Below are 19,453 nucleotides of genomic sequence, written 5' to 3' on the forward strand. Positions count from 1 at the left end.
CCTCCCTCCTAATATCGGGCGCCATATCTGATGTCTATAGCGTGTTCTCTTTATTCACCTCCAAAAAATAAAGCTCTATAAAATTCCACAACCATTAAATGAAATTTACTGCCAGTTGAAAGCAGCATTTATAGTATGTGCATTTCAGGAAATTGCAGACACACAGCCCGTGATTCTCCTTCTATTAATATTAGTGGGCAGAATATCACGGGCTGTATACCCATGATCTCCATCAGGGCGTATTCTGCGCACCACAGCTCCACTCTCAGAGCATGGAATATAAATGAATAATTATGAATTTTCATCTAAAAAATTGTATCATTCATTTTCTCCTGGATTTAGTTTTCTAAAGTAAGAACTGAATACAAAGATCTTAAAGTATCATGTTATCATACGTCCTTATATATGTATTTAATTTATTCAGTGTTCTGTTGGAGTGAGCCTTTGGCTTATTGGCAGCATTCCCGTCTCTGAGTTAGAAGGTACAGGGTTCCAACCCCACTCCTGACAGTCTTGTGTTAATGTCACCAATGCCTTTCATACCTTGGAGGTAAGGAGGTGAATGAAGCCTCTGTCTTTTGTAAAGGATATGCATTGGGAACAGTGCTTTGTCTTGCATTGGCATCTTTTTTACTTTTGAGGTGCAATCACTTTTTTTGGTAAACGTGGCAGCTAATTTGCACACAGCAAGGTCCCTCAAACAACAGTGAGACGACCAGATTATCCATTTAGAGTAGTATTCTTGGAGGGATAAATGTTAGCCAGAAAATTGACAGAACTCCCCTATTTGTCTTTGAATAGTGCCATGGGATCTTATATGTCCAACTGAACAGGCAGATGGGGCCTCAGTTTAATGTTTCATTTGAAAGACTGCACCTCTGACAGTGCAACACCACTTTAGTACTGCACTGAAGTGTCAACTTAGATTATGTACTCAAGTCCTGGAGTGGAGCTTGAATCCATCACCGTCTGACTCAGAAGCAAGGGTGCTAATGCTGAACCAAGCCTGACATATTCCACTTAGCAATGCAGTGCATTGGAGATTGTAAGGAAATATTCTGCTTCTTGTGGCATTTTCTGGTAAATATATGCAGATTGTGTTGTCCTGTAGTTCAGTTTGTTTGTTCCATCACATGTGGTAGTGACGTCAATCATAAGAATTGTGCCCATGTGATTGAAACAGCATAATCATTTGGAACTGGCAGCAGAGTTGAACTTAACTTTTCTTGTATCAGAATCTGTGCTTCACTTGAAGGTAGTACAGCTGTTGAGTTTTTCCTTCTCCCTGCTATCTATTCATAAGAGCATTAAAATCTCAGGGATGAGAAAAGGCCATGCAACTCATCGAAGTCCATCCCTGTAGCCAGCAAACCAACAGAAGTCGCTGCTATAACCTCTGTGGTCCAAAAACTGGCTAAGACTACAACAGCTCCCAATTTCCCCTGTTCAACTTACAATTCCATGTACTTACTTACCTTGTAAATGAACAGCAAGAAAAAATGTTCTGAAAAATAGCTGTAAATTTACAGTGCAGAAAGAGCTTAAAACCTGTCTCTTTGACCAAGCTTTTGGTTACCTGTCCTCATATTTCTTTACATGGCTCGGTGTCTGATAACGCTCCTGTGAAGCGCCTTAGGATGCTATTACTATGTTAAAAGTGCTATATAAATGCAAGTTATTGTTGTTATGAATCCACAGAACATATATTATTTGCATGAATTTGATGCTCAGTGTGAATATCAAATAAAATATTTAATGACATTCCTCAGCTTTCTTTAAGAACTTTCCAGCCAATATCACAGGATCTGAGGCAAGATACACTTCCACAGCCTCTGTTAATTAAAGGATGTTTTTGTACACGTGTTATGCATAAGAAAAATGCAAACACCATCAAATGCTCCACAAACATGTATTCTCCCTGATCTAGGAACATTTGATGGGGAATAATAGAAAGAACCTTACTCTACATCTAACCTACATTATACCTGACCTGGGAGTGACTACTGCCGACACTGGCTGCAAAAACCGACAAAATATGTTCTGTTCCTCAGTACTGATGTCCCTCACCTTGTTAAGCACAATATTTGCAAAATATTTTATGATAAATTCGCTAATACCATATTCCCAGCCACGAGCAGTGCTCACAGGGAACTGAGATAGGGCTACAACATTGTAGAACTGGTTCCCCGACTCATGCTTCCTTCAAGCGTGGCCCCTCACTAGGATCACAGGATTGGTAAATTTACCCTTTTATTTCCAACAGCTAATCATTACAAACAAATAAATTGCAAACTCAAACTGAAAAACTGACAAACATTAAGGGGAAAAAAAAGTTAATAGTCAATGTATAAACATTTAAACTTTTTTTTTCAATAGACATAGTTCACACCAAAACAATTTTTCTTAAATATATCTCTTTATATCTTGCCCTACAACTATCTAATGCACCCTCTCTCATCCCTTTTCCCTAGTGCCTAGTTCCTTCTCATTGCTTCTAACTCCCTGTGGTTCACATAGATTCTTTTCCAACTAACTATAGGGAGCATTCTATTATAAAGAGAGCGATTTTAACATGTTTCACTATTTCTATACACATTGTAAGGAAAATGGGTTTTGGAGAAAACAATATAACTAATTCTAGACATGGGAAGGATTGGAGTCAGTGGAGAACTTTTGGTTTCTACGGTTTACTTTTGATCTCCTCCAGATATGAATTGTGATTGTTTTTGTTGAAATTGGGAAGGGGAGACTTGAAACTGCAGCACTAAGGGGTCAATTTTAGGATGGCCGAGCGGATGCGATCGTGGCGGGGGGGGGGGTTCCTAAAATTGGGGAATCCCGGAGTGGGTCGGAAGCCCAGCTCCAACCAGTCCACTTCCGGGTTCCCCAATGACGTGAATCGGTGCGCGCGCAGCCCCCGCATGAGGGACTCCCACCGGCAATTAAAGCCGGCGGGATGACCGTTTAGATAGTTAGGGAGGTACTTGACGTTGTTGACAGACCTCATTGGGAAGAGATTTTAGCAGGGATGTGATTTTGGACTCTCCTCAGCATGTTTCCCATGCTGTGGGAAACACTCCCTGTTGTTGCAGACGTGTCTCAGTCAGCAGCCATTGGGAGATGCAGAGGATTCCTTGACAGTTGGTGGAATACCTCATTCATTGCAGCAGGGCACTCTGTCACCTCAGACAAAGTTTTGCCTGCCACATCGTTGTCTCCACACTCAAAATTATTACATCATACCCTAAACTCTGCTGTCCAAACACATTTACCTACTTTGCGGACCCCAGCACACTCACACCATCAGGATGGGGGGGGTTCCATAGCTGCATTCATCACGCCAATGGAGGACGAGCAACATCACCAGCCTCGCCAGGCACGCCGTCCACCTCCACCACGTGGAGCTACACAACACAGTGCTGCACAACAGGCACCTGCACAAAGTAATCGTGCAACTATACATACACCCACTGTAGGGTGACCCAATGGGTGGCATCAAGGGTGTTCATGGAGAACCTTATGAAAGGGTCTTATTGCACAAGCCAGTCAAGAATGGCCAAAACGTGGCAGTAGTGGTGACAATATAATATGTAATGTGAGTTGATCAGAAATCAAATGTAAGTAAAAACCATGACAAACCCTCAAACACCCTTGTGCATTCCCTTTATGCCTTACGCTTCCTACTACACATATGTGATGCTTGCCCTGTGGCTGCAGCACAGGTAGTGGCAGGTTGGGTGAGGCTGACCGTGAAAGAGATTCATGAGAGGGTGAGTGTGAGACAGAGCCATGAGATTGTATGAGGATTGGGTTGAGTGGTAGTTGTGGGATGAGTACTGGGGAGGTGAGGTAGAGCAGGGAAGATGAGGATGAGGGTTTGAGGAGTGACGTGATAGAGTAGTGTTGGCAGTGCAGAAGGAGATGTGGGGTGGGGGCGGTGGTGTGGCAGACGGAATGTAGGGGAATGAGTAAGAGTACTCACTTCGGCTGACCTGGTTAGGTCATTGAAGCGCCTCCTACACTGTATGCAGGTGCGTGATATGTTGGTGGTGCTGGTGACCTCTGCCACCTCGAGCCGGCCTTCGTGGTGGCAGAAGCAGGCCACTTCCTCCCGTCCGCCGGGGAGAAGATCTCTGTCCTCCCCCTCCTCCTCACCCCATCCAGTAGGACCTGGAGTGAGGCATCATTAAACCTGGGAGCGGCCTTCCCCCTGGGCTGCTCCATGCTGTAATTTTGCCTATTTTCTGCAGCATCAGTCAGTGGGCTTCTCCAGCTGACAGCCTATGATGCGGTTGCGCAGTCCGCCCGCTGCACAGTTTTCCAGCGCGAAACCCGGAAGCCAAGGTGAGTGGCTTCAATTTACTTACGATCGCGTGCCAAACCCATCGATTTCACTGGGCATGTTACCCACGTGCCCAGCCGACCCCCCGCTGCCAACCCGCCTCCCTTCTAATATCGGCCCTAAGAGTCACATGGGTTTCAGGTAAAGATTTCTGTTTGACCTTTATATTTTCTCTCACTGTGTTGCAGGAATGGCAACATTGATTTACTTTTAAAAATTCTCTTGATCAACCCATTTATCCATAAATCACACACACTGCACAGTATTTTCCAGGGAGGTTGATCAGCTAGTGACACTGCAAAGTATTTCTCAGGAACAGATTTAATAGTGTGCTATAATAATCATGCTAACCACTGCAACTTTAAATCATTAACTAGCATGATTTAATCCAAATACAATAAAAGTTTCTTGTCTTTGAGGAACCAAATCCTAAGAAGAAGAAACTATAAGGCCCGGCATGTCAATGTGAAAGATCTGAAGCAATTTCCTATCAACATAAGAAGATACAGAAAGCTTTTGTTTTTTTCTGGGCACATCATGTTACTTCCATTAATATATGTGCAAACCTAGTCCCCTATTCTCCTTCCCCCTTCTCCCCATTCTACGGATTTGATAAGATGTGCAACTGGGAAATCATCTGTCCCTTTAAGAAGCTCGTTTTAGTCAAAAACCATGTGACTTGTTAATCCTGCACCATATGAAAATGTCCTTACATCGTTGTCTTACACTTCATTTGTTCTACTGCTCAGTTGCATTGAGTTCCTTGCAACATACCGAAACCAGAGAAAGCTAAGTGACAACATTCTTGGATAGCCTATTTGTAACAATGCTGCATCCATTTGGGAAGCTGTGGGCTCAGGATTTCTGTCAGTACAACTAGTTTTAAGTTGCTGTTTAAAATTTCCTTAAACGTTTTATAAAATTCTAACAGGACTAGACAGACTAGATGCAGGGAGGATGTTCCCGATGGCTGGGGAATCCAGAACCAGGGGTCACAGTCTCAGGATACGGGGTATGCCATTTAGAACCGAGATGAGGAGAAATTTCTTCACTCAGAGGGTGGTGAACCTGTGGAATTCTCTACCACGGAAGGCAGTAGAGGCCAAGTCATTAGATGTATTCAAGAAGGAGATGGATATATTTCTTAATGCTAAAGGGATCAAGGGATATGGGGAAAAAGCGGGAACAGGGTATTGAGTTAGACGATCAGCCATGATCATTTTGAATGGCGGAGCAGGCCCGAAGGGCCGAATGGCCTACTCTTGCTCCTATTTTCTATGTTTCTATGTTTTGATTTAAGCAAGTACTAGGTTCAAAGCTTGCATCAATTAGATGAAGGGCTTCTTGTAATTAATTGAAATATACCACAGAATACAGAAGTCACAAAGATGTTAAACCAAAACCCTGTCTGCCCTCTCAAGTGGACATCAAAGATCCTATGGCACTATTTAAAGACGAGCAGGGGAGTTCTCCTAGTGTCCCGACGAACATCACTAAAACAGATTATCTGGTCATGAAGCTCATTGCTGTTTGTGGGGCATTGCTGTGTGTAAATTGGCTGCCGCATTTCTCTATATTACAACAATGACTGCACTTTAAAAAGTACTTAATTGACTGTAAAGCACGTTGGCATGCCCTGAAGTCACGAATGGCGCTATATAAATGGAAGTCCTTTCCTCCATAGCCGCCCAAGGATCTATCCAACCCCCTACTCTTCCCATTAGCAATATTCCCCCCCACCCCCCCACCCCTGGCATTGGGATGGCTTCAAGATGTACGCTGACGACACCCAGCTCTATCACTGCTCTTGATTCCACAACTGTACTGTCCTACATCAAGTCATGGACGAGCCAGAACTTTCTGAAGCTCTACTTTAGCAAAATCAAAGTCCCCACCAGGAACGCCCATCTCCCTTCCTAGATTCCTGGTCAAACTGAACCCAACAGTGCACAGCCTTAGTCTCTTGTGAACCCTGAGCTAAGCTTAAAATCCCATGTCCAGTCCATCACCAAGATTACTTACTGCCGTCTCTGTAATATTGCCTACCTCCACCCCAACTCATTCCAGTGCTGTTGGCACCCTCATTCATGCCTTTGTCAACTCCTGATTCGACTTTTCCAGTGCCCTGCTTACTGGCCTCCTGAGCTCCCAGCTACATCAACTCATCCAGAACCTACCCCGCACAAAGTCCTGCTTGCCTATCATATGTCATTGCCACCATCCACTGGCTCCTGTTGCTCAGTGTATTTACTTCAAAATCTTTCTTCCTCTTTACAAATCTCTTCATGGTCTCACTTCTCCCGGTCTCTGTAACCTACTCCAACCCTGCTTATATCTTCTGCTAATGCAACTCTGGTCTACATGTTCATTCCCTCTCCACTCTATCATCCATCTTGCTCCCACATTCTGGAATTTTCACTAAATCCTCTTCAACCACACTTTTGGGATCTCCCCTAATTTCCTTCCAATTTCCGCTAAGGTCTTATTCCCGATTATGCTGCATTAAAGTAAATGCAAGTTGCTGTGGTTGTTGTTATAGTGAACTACATAGGATCCCAATATCATTCGTGGAGTTTACTGTGAGATTATAACTATCCTCTGAAAGTTAATGAAAATTGTACTTTACGTATTATATAAAGATCATTAAACCATAGTTGCTGACAGGTTTTCTATTACTGAAAATTTAATTTAATCCACCTACAGTCTAAAATCAGCATCGCTTATCACCAGCCTGTGTTAGTGGCTGCATTCGAACATTGCTGTCATGATTTATGATGTAATCACCCCCCCCCCCCACCCAACTTAATTACAGTCTTGTAACCTTGTAACTCACTGCTTTTTGTTCTTCTGTAACATGAAGTAAAATAAATTAAGATCACTGCAAGTCAGATCTTGCGGTACATGTGTGGGAGTTTATTGTCTGCGTTTCAAGTCTGAGTAGGAACAGCCTTATTTCTGCTTGCAAAATACTTATATTATAAGAAATTCATAGATTTGTGTATACTTTAAAGAATAACAGGCCGTGGACTGTATTACAAACCGGTAAGAAGTACTGGGGTTGAGATGACATTAGTAAGCTGCTCAAGTTTCACTTTGTAGAAATAAAAAGAAAAAGATGCACATGCTGGAAATCTGACATTAAAACAAAAAATGCTAGAAACACATAGTTCTGTCAACATTTGAAAAGAGAAAAGGCAAATTACCAGTTTATTACTTCAGCTGCTTGATGGGGCCAATAATGCAATCTTGGCGACTGTGCATCGGGTGCCTGCTTCCCGCATTATGGGGTACATAAGCCTGAGGCCTACAGAGTATTGAAAGCAGACAGCCTGCAGAACATAACTTGTGAGCTCATTAAAAACCTGATTGCTGTGCAAAAGAAGGATGGTACCCATAATTTACAGTTTGAACAGCACTCCACTGGCTAAAATGGGCACTGCAAGGAAGACCACTTTCTTTCAGTTGAGTCCATGCTCTTAAAAATACTTTGAGCATATCTGTTTGCAAACCACCCTTTCTCTACAATAGTCATACAGTCCCCACCCAAATTTTCAAGTAACACCAGAAAACCAGTAATTTGGGCAGAAAATTCAGCCTAATAAAAAAGAACTTTTGTTTATATAGTGCCGTTCGCATCTTCAGGATGTCCCAAAGTGCTTCACAGTCAATGAAGTACTTTGGAAATGAAGTAACTGTTGTAATGTAGGCAAATGCAGCAGCCAGTCTGGGCACAGCAAGATCCCACAAACAGCAGTGAAATAAATGACCAGATGATCTGTTTTGATGGTGTTTGTTCAGGGATAAATGTTGGCTAGAACACCAGGAGAACTCCCCTGCTCTTATTCGTATCATGCCATGGGATCTTTTACGTCTACCTGAGAGAGTAGATGGAACCTCAGTTTAGCATCTCATCTGCAAGACTGTACCTCCGACAGTGCAGGACTACCTCAGTGCTGTACTGAAGTCTTAGCCTAGATTATGATGCACTCAAGTCTCTGGAGTAGGACTTGAACCCACAACCTTCTTACTCAGAGCCGAGAGTGCTACTGCTGAGCCAAGGCTTATAACTCCTTATTGGTTTCTCATTAGCAGTTTTCCAGCCACTTTTTTTGCTTTCATTCCCTACCTGTTCAGTTCTGATTTGCTGCTGTTTCACTTGGAGCCAATTAACAAAGCGTTACAGTGAAAGTGTGATGGCAAAATTGTGACAAATAGGAAGTAAGCACATGTTACAAGTCTTTTAATATATTAAACATGAACTGGCCTTGCATTTACTTAAAGTAGTGGATTTGTTAAAGGCAAATCGTGTTTAACTATAATTTGATTGAGTTTTTTGACGCAGTAACAGAGAAGGTTGATAAGGGCAATGCGGTTGATGTAGTGTATATGGACTTCTAAAAGATGTTTGACAAAGTGCCACATAATAGGCTTGTGATCAAAGTTGAATCCCATGGAATAAAGGGTGCAGTGGCAGCATGGATACGAAATTGGCTAAGTGACAGGAAACAGAGAGTAGTGGTGAACGGTTGTTTTTCAGACTGGAGGGAGGTATACAGTGGTGTTCCCCAGGGGTCGGTACTAGGACCACTGCTTTTTTTGATAAATATTAATGACTTGGACTTGGGTACAATTTCAAAATTTGCAGATGACACAAAACTTGGACGTGTAATGAACAGTGTGGTGGATAATGGTAGACTTCAAGAGGACATAGACAGGCTGGTAGAATAGGCGGATGAAATTTAACGCAGAAAAGTGCGAAGTTATACATTTTGGTGGGAAGAACGAGGAGAGGCAAGATAAACTAAAGGGTACAATTCTAAAAGGGCTGCAGGAACAGAGAGATCTGGGGGCATATGTGCACAAATCATTGAAGGTGGCAAAGCAGGTTGAGAAACCGGTTAAAAAAGCATACAGGATCTTGGGGTTTATAAATACAGGCATGGAGTACAAAAGAAAGATGAACCTTTATAAAGCACTGGTTTGGCCACATCTGGAGTATTGTGTCCAGTTCTGGACACCGTATTTCAGGAAGGATGTGAAGGCCTTAGAGAGCGTGTGCAGAAGAGGTTTACTCAAATGGTTCCAGGGATGAAGGACTTCAGTTACATGGATAGACTGGAGAAGCTGGGGTTATTCTCCTTAGAGCAGAGAAGGTTAAGAGGAAATTTGATAGAGATATTCAAAATCATAAAAGGTCTAAACAGAGTAGATAGAGAGAAACTGTTGCCATTGGCAGAAGGGTCAAGAACCAGAGGACATAAATTTAAGGTGATTAGCAAAAGAACCAAAGGCAACATGAGGAAAAACTTTTTTACACAGCGAATGGTTATGATCTGAAATGCACTGCCTAAGAGGGTGGTGGAGGTAGATTCAAGCGTGGCTTTCAAAAGAGAATTGGATAAGTACTTGAAGGAAAAAAATTTGCAGGGCTACAGGGAAAGGGCGGGGGAGTGGGACTAGCTGGATTGCTCTTGCACACAGCCGGCACGGAGTCGACGGGTCGAATGGCCTCTTTCCCTGCTGTAACCATTCTATGATTCTATGATTAGAGAGAAAAGGCCAGCCACTTGCTCCACAGGTGGCTAAGCACCTGATGCACATCATTATCTGTCCTGACGTAGTGCTACACTGTAACATGCTCCAGAAGGTCCTACAAATAACAACCACTCATTTCCAAAAATATACTCTTGCCATTGTCAATGGTTTCTACCTCACATAGTCCGTTCACTGGAAAAATCTAATCTATTAAATCTAAGTTTTAATAAAGATTAGGTTTTTGATAAGTTTAAAAATTGTAAAATGAAACATCTCGGGGCAATTTTAACTCTCACCGGTCTGCGGTAATAGAACAGGAGAGCAGATAAAATGGGGCTCCATTTCTGCCAATCTGCAATTTTAACACTTGATGTACATGGGACCCCGATTAAATTTTAACCATCTTCTGAGCGGATCGCCTACCACAGCAGCATGCAAGGTAAACCAATTGGGAAGCCAATGAGCCCGCTAAGGTAAGTTAATAAAACTGCAAACAACCTCTGTTGAAACCCTGCAAATACCCCACCGCCGGGACTTACTTTGCTGCCGGCTGCTTTCTTCCACAGCCAGTGGTTGGCCTCCAGGCCGCTCGATTTTCATCTTTCCCCATCGACCAGCTGCCACTTTCCACCGGAAACGGCTCTGTGCAGCTAACCAGCAGAGTTCAAATGTGGGACCTCCAGTTCACACTCCTTCACAGGATTGCCGTCTACTCCCTCTGGCTTCCTGCCAGCAGTTAAAATCAGCCCTCTGGTCTCTGATTTTGAGTTTTGGTGCTTAGTTGAAAAAGTATGGATGATGCCAAATTCAATCATCATTGATTTTGTATCCACACAGGAATAAATCAAAAGAAGCAGCAGATCTTTTCTCCAGGGTAACAAAACTGGAGTGCGTCCGTGAAGAAGTTGAATCCAGGTAAGTGATAGGTTTTCATTTGCTGTTGTGCAATATACCCAATGTACCCTGAAGATAATTTCAACTACTAGTATTCTTTATATTATCACAGACATCGCAAAGAAATAAAAGAAAAAGAGGAAGAATGGCTGCACTGCGAACAAAAGTGTAAATGTTTAGAAGAACAGCTAGAAGAGAAAGTCCTAAAGGAGTCAGAAATACAAAACCGATCTTCACACTCACAGAATGAACTTCTGACTCTAAAAACTGCCCTAAGTCAGACAGAAGAGAAGCTGGCAGCACTAAAACAGGAAAGGTAAAATTCATGTGATGTTGCTTTTACTTAAGAACATTTGAAATGAGAAAAGAACATTTTTTTTTATTCATTCATGGGATGTGGGCATCGCTGGCAAGGTCAGCATTTATTGCCCATCCCTAATTGCCCTTGAGAAGATGGTAGTGAGCCGCCTTCTTGAACCGCTGCAGTCCATGTGGTGAAGGTTCTCCCACAGTGCTGTTAGGATTTTGACCCAGCGATGATGAAGGAACGGCGATATATTTCCAAGTCAGGATGGTGTGTGACTTGGAGGGGAACGTGCAGGTGGTGTTGTTCCCATGTGCCAGCTACCCTTGTCCTTCTAGGTGGTAGAGGTCGCGGGTTTGGGAGGTGCTGTCAAAAAAGCCTTGGCGAGTTACTGCAGTGCATCCTATGGATGATACACACTGCAGCCACGATGCACCAGTGGTGAAGGGAGTGAATGTTTAGGGTGGTGGATGGGGTGCCAATCAAGCGGGCTGATAGAATACTCTCCACTTGCCTGGATTCTTGAGTGTTGTTGGAGCTGCACTCATCCAGGTAAGTGGAGAGTATTCTATCACACTCTTGATTTGTGCCTTGTCAATGATGGAAAGGCTTTGGGGAGTCAGGAGGTGAGTCACTCGCTGCAGAATACCCAGCCTCTGACCTGCTTTTGTAGCCACAGTATTTATGTGGCTGGTCCAGTTAAGTTTCTGGTCAATGGTGACCCCCAGGATGTTGATGGTGGGGAATTCAGTGATGGTAATGCCGTTGAATGTCAAGGGGAGGTGGTTAGACTCTCTCTTGTTGGAGGTGGTCATTGCCTGTAACTTGTCTGGCGTGAATGTTACTTGCCACTTATCAGCCCAAGCCAGGATGTTGTCCAGGTCTTGCTGCATGCGGGCATGGACTACTTCATTATCTGAGGGGTTGCGAATGGAACTGAACACTGTGCAGTCATCAGCGAACATCCCCATTTCTGACCTTATGATGGAGGGAAGGTCATTGATGAAGCAGCTGAAGATGGTTGGGCCTAGGACACTGCCCTGAGGAACTCCTGCAGCAATGTCCTGGGGTTGAGATGATTGGCCTCCAACAACCACTACCATCTTCCTTAGTGCTAGGTATGACTCCAGCCACTGGAGAGTTTTCTCCCTGATTCCCATTGACTTCAATTTTGGTTGGGCTTCTTGGTGCCACATTCGGTCAAATGCTGCCTTGATGTCAAGTGCAGTTACTCTCACCACACCTCTGGAATTCAGCTCTTTTGTTCATGTTTGGACCAAGGCTGTAATGAGGTCTGGAGCCAAGTGGTCCAAACTGAGTATCGGTGAGCAGGTTATTGGTGAGTAAGTGCCGCTTGATAGCACTGTCGACGACACCTTCTATCGCTTTGCTGATGTTTGAGAGTAGACTGATGGAGTGGTAATTGGCCGGATTGGATTTGTCCTGCTTTTTGTGGACAGGACATACCTGGGCAATTTTCCACATTTTTGGGTAGATGCCAGTGTTGTAGCTGTGCTGGAACAGTTTGGCTAGAGGCGCGGCTAGTTCTGGAGCACAAGTCTTCAGCACTATAGCCGGGATGTTGTCGGGGGCCATAGCCTTTGTTGTATCCAGTGCACTCAGCCGTTTCTTGATATCACGTGGAGTGAATCGAATTGGCTGAAGACTGGCTTCTGTGATGGTGGGGATATCGGGAGGAGGCCGAGATGGATCATTTACTCGGCACTTCTGGCTGAAGATGGTTGCAAATGTTTCAGCCTTGTCTTTTGCACTCACGTGCTGGACTCTGCCATCATTGAGGATGGGGATGTTTACAGAGCCTCCTCCTCCCGTTGGTTGTTTAATTAACCACCACCATTCATGACTGGATGTGGCAGGACTGCAGAGCTTTGATCTGATCCGTTAGTTGTGGAATCGCTTAGCACTGTCTATAGCATGTTGCTACTGCTGTTTAGCATGCATGTAGTCCTGTGTTGTAGCTTCACCAGGTTGGCACCTCATTTTTAGGTATGCCTGGTGCTGCTTCTGGCATGCTCTTCTATACTCCTCGTTGAATCAGGGTTGATCCCCTGGCTTGTTGGCAGTGGTGGAGGGAGGAATATGCCGGGCCATGAGGTTACAGATTGTGCTGGAATACAAATCTGCTGCTGCTGATGGCCCACAGCACCTCACCTCATGGATGCCCAGTTTTGAACTGCTAGACCATGGCAAGTCTCTTGTCCCACAGCCCATGCAAAGCACCTCAACTGTGGTGTCTCCACTCCTCCCCCAGGATCTCTGTAATCTCGCCCATGGGATTCTAACATCTATTTTTCTATCTATGATAAATTGCAATGGTTGCACATGCCATCAGACATGTTCTATAACACACTTTCTGTAACACATATCCTGTAACAGTTCGTGTTATGCTTTTGTGTAACTCTCATGTGTTACTCTTAATCAAAGTCAAGTTTATTCAAATTGATTAATTTATAAATATTTGTTACAAACTTCTTGTAATTGATTGGGTTATATATAAATTTGTTTCACCTCAAACAAATTTCCTCTAACTGATTGGATGACATGCAAATTTATTCTTTGGGATTCAATCATATATTAATTTGTTAGAAGAGCAGAAAGCTAGCCAAACACACTCATCAATTGCTAAAAAAAATTCGAAATCCTTTTGTTTGCCATTTTTTAAATCTCAATAACTAAAATTTCTAATGTTCAAAATAAGGTTTATGTTACAAAATAAAAGCAAGAACAAATAACATTTCACAATAACATGATTAGGGTGTAAATAGAAGGAAATATGTCACATAACATGTTTTATACTTGAGAAGTGAAACCTTGGAAGTGTTGAAAGGGCTCCCTGTCTGATTTCCCTTCACCACTCACCCAGATTACACCAGTTTCCAGTTTAACCCGGTGAAAAATCAGCACTATAGTGATATGAGGTTTAAAAAAAAGACTTGGATTTATATAGCGCCTTTCACGACCTCAGCACGTCCCAAAGCACTTTACAGCCAATGAAGTACTTTTGAAGTGTAGTCACTGTTATAATGTAGGAAATGCAGCAGACAATTTGCACACAGCAAGGTCCCACAAACAGCAATGTGATAATGACCAGATAATCTGTTTTTAGGTGTTGTTTGAGGGATAATTATTGACCAGGACACTGGGGAGAATTCCAGTGTCTTCTTCGAAATAGCACCTTGGGATCTTTTACATCCACCTGAGAGGGCAGACGGGGCCTCAATTTAACATTTCATCCTGCAGTATTCCTGGAACTGCACTGGAGTGTCAGCCTAAATTTTGTGCTCAAGTTCCTAGAGCGGGACGTGAATGCACAACCTTCTGACTCAGAGGCAAGAGTGCTATCACCAAAATTGGGGACACAGATTTTTTTTAGCACTATTCGTGCATTAATACTGTACTGTCTCCATCGCTTATAGCAGGCGTGATCATGCGAATGCCTGATATACCCGATGGCCGTCATAACAGCTGATGTGAAGCCAGAACTGCCTCCCTAATATCAAAATTAAATTTAACTGCACCCGACAAAAATTAAACAAAAGCAGCAGGCACTAACATTACCAAAACAGTTCCCGTATTTAGATAATTTTTCAAACACTTCCTCAGTATTTAATATTTAATTTTAAAACGGAGCCGGAAGGTGTCAAGCCAGTGCTATCCCACTCTTTGGGGGTAATTTTAACCCGCAAGGACGGGTGGGTTGGGGGTGGGTGGGAAGGTAAAAATTGTAAAAATGTGAAACCCAACCCCAACCCGCCTCCAACCTGCCTATTTCCGGTGTTAACATCAGGACGTCTGGGAAACCCTTACTTCTGGGTTTCCTGTCTAGAAATCCTTCCCCCCACCCTCTTCACAGCCCCGAGTAAATATCGAAGCCTTTATCTCCAAACCCTGGAAATTCTACAAGTGCAGTGACAGGAATGGTCAGTTAAAACAATTAATACATTCACATCAGGGAACATCCTCCTTATCTCAAAAAATGACTGCAACTAGCCTTGAAGAAAATAAACCTTCATATAAGAGAACAGCCTGGCAAACTTTGGGGAAAATTAAAAGCTTTTAAAATCTACATTATATACAACTTCTTTAAGGACAAATACTGATTAAAATTCCTATAATTGCAACTCTTGAAACCATCAGCTCATCTTAAACCATTTTCTGCCCTAAGTTTGCACAACCATTGGTGGGGGAAAAAATTGTTCCAATAGCCTTCAATTCCACTCTCCATCTGATCTAATTGATTCATCTTGGCTCAAAATTTGTTGTCAAAATAATAGTGTGACTAATGGCACTCGCCATTATTTATGCTCAAATGGTACAGCAACTTCAGGCAAGAGGCAGGTGCGCGGTTAAACGCAGAAATCCAAAAGTTGGTGTCTAAGTTGAGCTGCTCCGCCATTAGCTTCGGGAAAACAGCATCTCGCTGTCTGCCTCACCATTGAAATGCATTGAATGGCGTGAAGATGCTGTATTTGCGAGGTAGATAGGAACTAAACTCTCCACAGAAAGTAAAGCCAAGTCATTTAATGACATGATAAGTGTTAATTACTGCCAATCAACATCTCTGGCACTGAAAATTAACTATTACAAGCGTGGAATCTCATTCCTTCAGCTTTTAATTGTTGCTGGAGATTTAAAATATGGACATTTTAACATTTTAATTTTTTTTACTTTTCTTTTCTGTCCCTTTTTCTCTCTCTCGTAATCCAGTCTTTCTTTCCCTTTATTTCTCTTTCTGTACCCGATTTGACTTTGAATTCACCAACTCTAATTTCTACTTCCTTCTCGGTCCTTACACTGTTTATTTCACAATCGTTCAATCTGATTGGTTAAGGAGATACACAGTTGCTTGCCCTGTTCACTCAGGTCCCAGATGCCCTGTTTCCCTCACTGCGCTGTTATCGGCTCGCACTTTCAGCAACGTGCCACTCAAAAAAATTAAAAACCTAAATGTGATGTCATTAGATGCCTGTCACAGCAAATTTTGGCTCATGGATGACCTCTAATTCAGTGAAAAAAAACTGATTTTCCTTGTGTGTCAGCTTGCCCACATTTCACATGTTCAAAAGATGACATTTTCATCTTTGAATCAGATAATTTACACTCTCTACTTCCTGCATTTGCCTCTCCTCCAGATTTAAAAAAACTGTTTTAGAATGCTGTGTGTTTCAGCTCTCTCTCATCAAGAACAATGTCTCCCAGCTTTTTAATAAAACAGTCAATCAAACAAGCCAAGGTTCTGATCTGCAGTCTGGCTTGTGACTGACCTCAGTATTTATTTCAAGAATCTACAGCAATTCCACCTTCTAGCCTTAAAGGGACACACAATTTACATCATATTAAATTCCTTTCCTGACAAAATAGCACATCCTTTGACTTACTGTAAGTAGCACCACAGGAGATTCCCTAGCATTTATTAATATCTTCATAATCCTTAATTTCCTTTATCAATAGTAATTGATCTAGTTTAATTTTAAAGGTATCTGCTAACCTAGAATTTTCAGGTAGTCTGTACCACATATCCACAGTCTTGTGCGAAACATTCTTCTAATCTCTGGTCTTGTTTGAGGCTTGTGATTTTTGACTTCACTACCCAAGCTAAATAGCCTGCTTACCTCAGCCTCATCTATACCTTTTAATATTCTGCAGACCTATAATATTTTCTTCTCAATCTTTTTCATAGTGAAACAAACTTACATGCCACATTTTTCTACCACTGCCACAATGCTGTTCATTTCTCTTGTTTTCCCTTGTTGTTGTGGAGCTACTCAATATAAATAAATTGCAGATATGCAAATAATCAGAACACCATAACTCACAGTATGATCATGGTTGGTGGTAAACAAAATGTCAGGGTTACTGAGCCAGAACTAGTAATAATTAAAGGCTTCTGATCATGACCTCAGTGTGTTATTCACATAATTACAGTATTGAAAATTTGCTTATGCTAAGCTTCAAATTCTGTGTAAAGTTCAGGGAAAAAATCCAAAGATCATATCATCCCTAGCAAGTGCTCAAACTGATACATAGGCAGGATCAGATGTGGTAGCCAGGGGTGACACAAAGTACTCAATCCCAACACAGAAAACTTCTTTTCAGCTTCTCAATACTGGGCTAAGATACTCAACATTAATGCATTCCACATGGGGCAGGATGTTGTTTGTACCAAAGCAGTAAATTCCCTAATCCTCATCTCTGACTGCCAAAATTATGATAGATATGCCAGCAACTCCTTACAATGACAAATATTGCATAGCACTGGTAATCTTGATCCCAAATATTTGGTTTTCTGTTCCTCTTTGATAAAAGGATTTGAATCTTTTTCACAAAGCATGCAAACAACAATAACTTTCATTTATATAGCGACTTTGATGTAGTAAATCAGGAACATTATCAAACAAAATTTGACACTGAGCCACATAAGGAAATATTAGGACAGGTGACCAAAGGCTTGCGCGAAGAGGAAGGTTTTAAGGAGTGTCTTAAAGGAAGAGAGCACGGTAAAGAGGCAGAGAGGTTTAGGGACGGAATTCTAGAGCTTAGGGCCTAGGCAGCTGAAGCTACAGCCGCCAATGTGGAGCAATGAAAATCGGAGATTTTCAAGAGGCCAGAATTGGAGGAGCGTAGAGATCTCAGAGGGTTGTAGGGGTGGAGGAGGTTAGAGATAGGGAGGGGTGAGGCCATGGAGGGATTTGAAAACAAGAATGAGAATTTTAAAATTGAAGCGTTGCCAGACCAGGAGCCAATGTAGGTCAGTGAGCACAGGGGTGATGGGTCAATGGGACTTGGTGCGAGTTAGGATACGGGCAGCAGAGTTTTGGATGAGCTCAAGTTTACAGAGGATGCCAGGTGGGAGGTCAGTCAGGAGAGCATTGGAATAGTCGAGTCTAGGGGTAACAAAGACATGGATGAGGGTTTCAACAGCAGATGAGATGAGGCAGGGATGGAGACGGGCGATATTTCATGAATCATATTTTAAGAGCACTGTTGCAGGTCCCAGCAATTAATCTAACTTTAATAGTGGAATCAGTATCCACATGTTCTTCACCTATATACCTGTAGATAATCTTCTGTATTTAAAAGAGTATAAGGTCTACAGGGTCCCAAGTGATGAATACAACTGGTTGTTTCCCAAACCTTCAGCAAAGTCCATACATTTCAGTAAGAAAATCTTTGCAGAAGGTTTCAGTTAAGTCAGTTTGGCAGCTTCAGAAGTGGACAATCACAATGCATAAATGCATTATTAAGTATTAGGCCAGTTTTGTTAACCACCACAACGAGGCTTGCTCTACTAGTCCTGATACACAAACAGCTGGCGTATTTTGTAGATCTAATGTAAATCTACTAATGATCAGACTCCAACTTCAAACATTGGCTGACAACTGTAAAGTTAGTGGTCTCAATCTCTTCAAGGCAATCTCATTTTGCCCACAAAATTAATTCCATCTCAAGATGCTCAACAACAATTGGTACTTCAGGGATACAGTTTTGAAGGATTATCGACACTAAATGAAAGTAATTCCCAGCCTGGCAGCCAAACCAAAGACAGAGCATTAATCTCAAAGTGACTGAGGTTTGAAAATTTGAGGTGACTGCATCCTGGTGTATGTGCCAGGATGTTCTAGCCAGGAACTTTCCATGGTCAAAGGGAAGTTTCTGCATTTCCATCCCAATGGCTGGTGCCCACCCCACTAGAAGCCTATCTGGGGCATCTGCCTGCCAAAGGAGCCCGCAAACTGTTTGCCAGGTTCGAGGGGATGCAGGTTCCTTCCTGGAATAAAGGGAAAGGTGCCTCCTTTGCCTCCTTACAAAGAGGAACAAAGGGGTCGATTTTAGCACCCGCGATTGGGTGCATTCCCGGCGGGCGGGCCATGAAAATTGGCGATTCCCGGGGCGGGTCGGGAACCCGGCTCCAACCCCCCCACTTCCGGGTTTCCCACAGGCGCGCTGACATGCGCGCACAGCCCCTACATGTGGGACTCCCGCCGGCAATTAAAGCCGACGGGGTGCCACTTAAGGTATTTATTTTGGTATTTCAGGTCGTTTATAGACCTGATTAACGAGATATTTTAGGGGGGTTGGGATTTTACAAACAACTGGGACTGGGGGAAACACTCCCATTTCAAATGGATGTGTTGCAGCCATCAGCCTGTGGCAGCTGCAAAGGTCCATTTGACAGGTGGGGGGGGGGGGTGGTGGGGGTGGGGGGAGACCCTCACTCATTGCAGGAGTGAGGGTCGCCCCCCACTCATGCTCAGGTCTGGACCCCCCGGTATGGCTCCTATATGCCATTTGAAAGCCTGGTATGCCTGAGTTCTGGCTGCCATTGATCAGCCCAGTTACTGAGAGGCAAGGGGTGT

At 43.0% G+C, this 19,453-nt stretch overlaps 1 protein-coding gene across 1 annotated transcript in view; it reads left to right on the forward strand.

The window, feature by feature from the left end:
- The window catches only part of lekr1 (Leucine-, glutamate- and lysine-rich protein 1), a 179,213-nt gene that overhangs the window by 132,879 nt on the left and 26,881 nt on the right, over positions 1 to 19,453 (forward strand). Inside the window, exons 8-9 of the mRNA XM_067995349.1 lie at positions 10,715 to 10,792; positions 10,884 to 11,087. Of these exons, the coding sequence (XP_067851450.1) occupies positions 10,715 to 10,792; positions 10,884 to 11,087 (282 nt within the window). The remainder of the gene's footprint in view (positions 1 to 10,714; positions 10,793 to 10,883; positions 11,088 to 19,453) is intronic.

This window comes from Heptranchias perlo, chromosome 13 (genome assembly GCF_035084215.1).
Source record: "Heptranchias perlo isolate sHepPer1 chromosome 13, sHepPer1.hap1, whole genome shotgun sequence".
Classification (NCBI taxonomy): Eukaryota; Metazoa; Chordata; class Chondrichthyes; order Hexanchiformes; family Hexanchidae; genus Heptranchias; species Heptranchias perlo.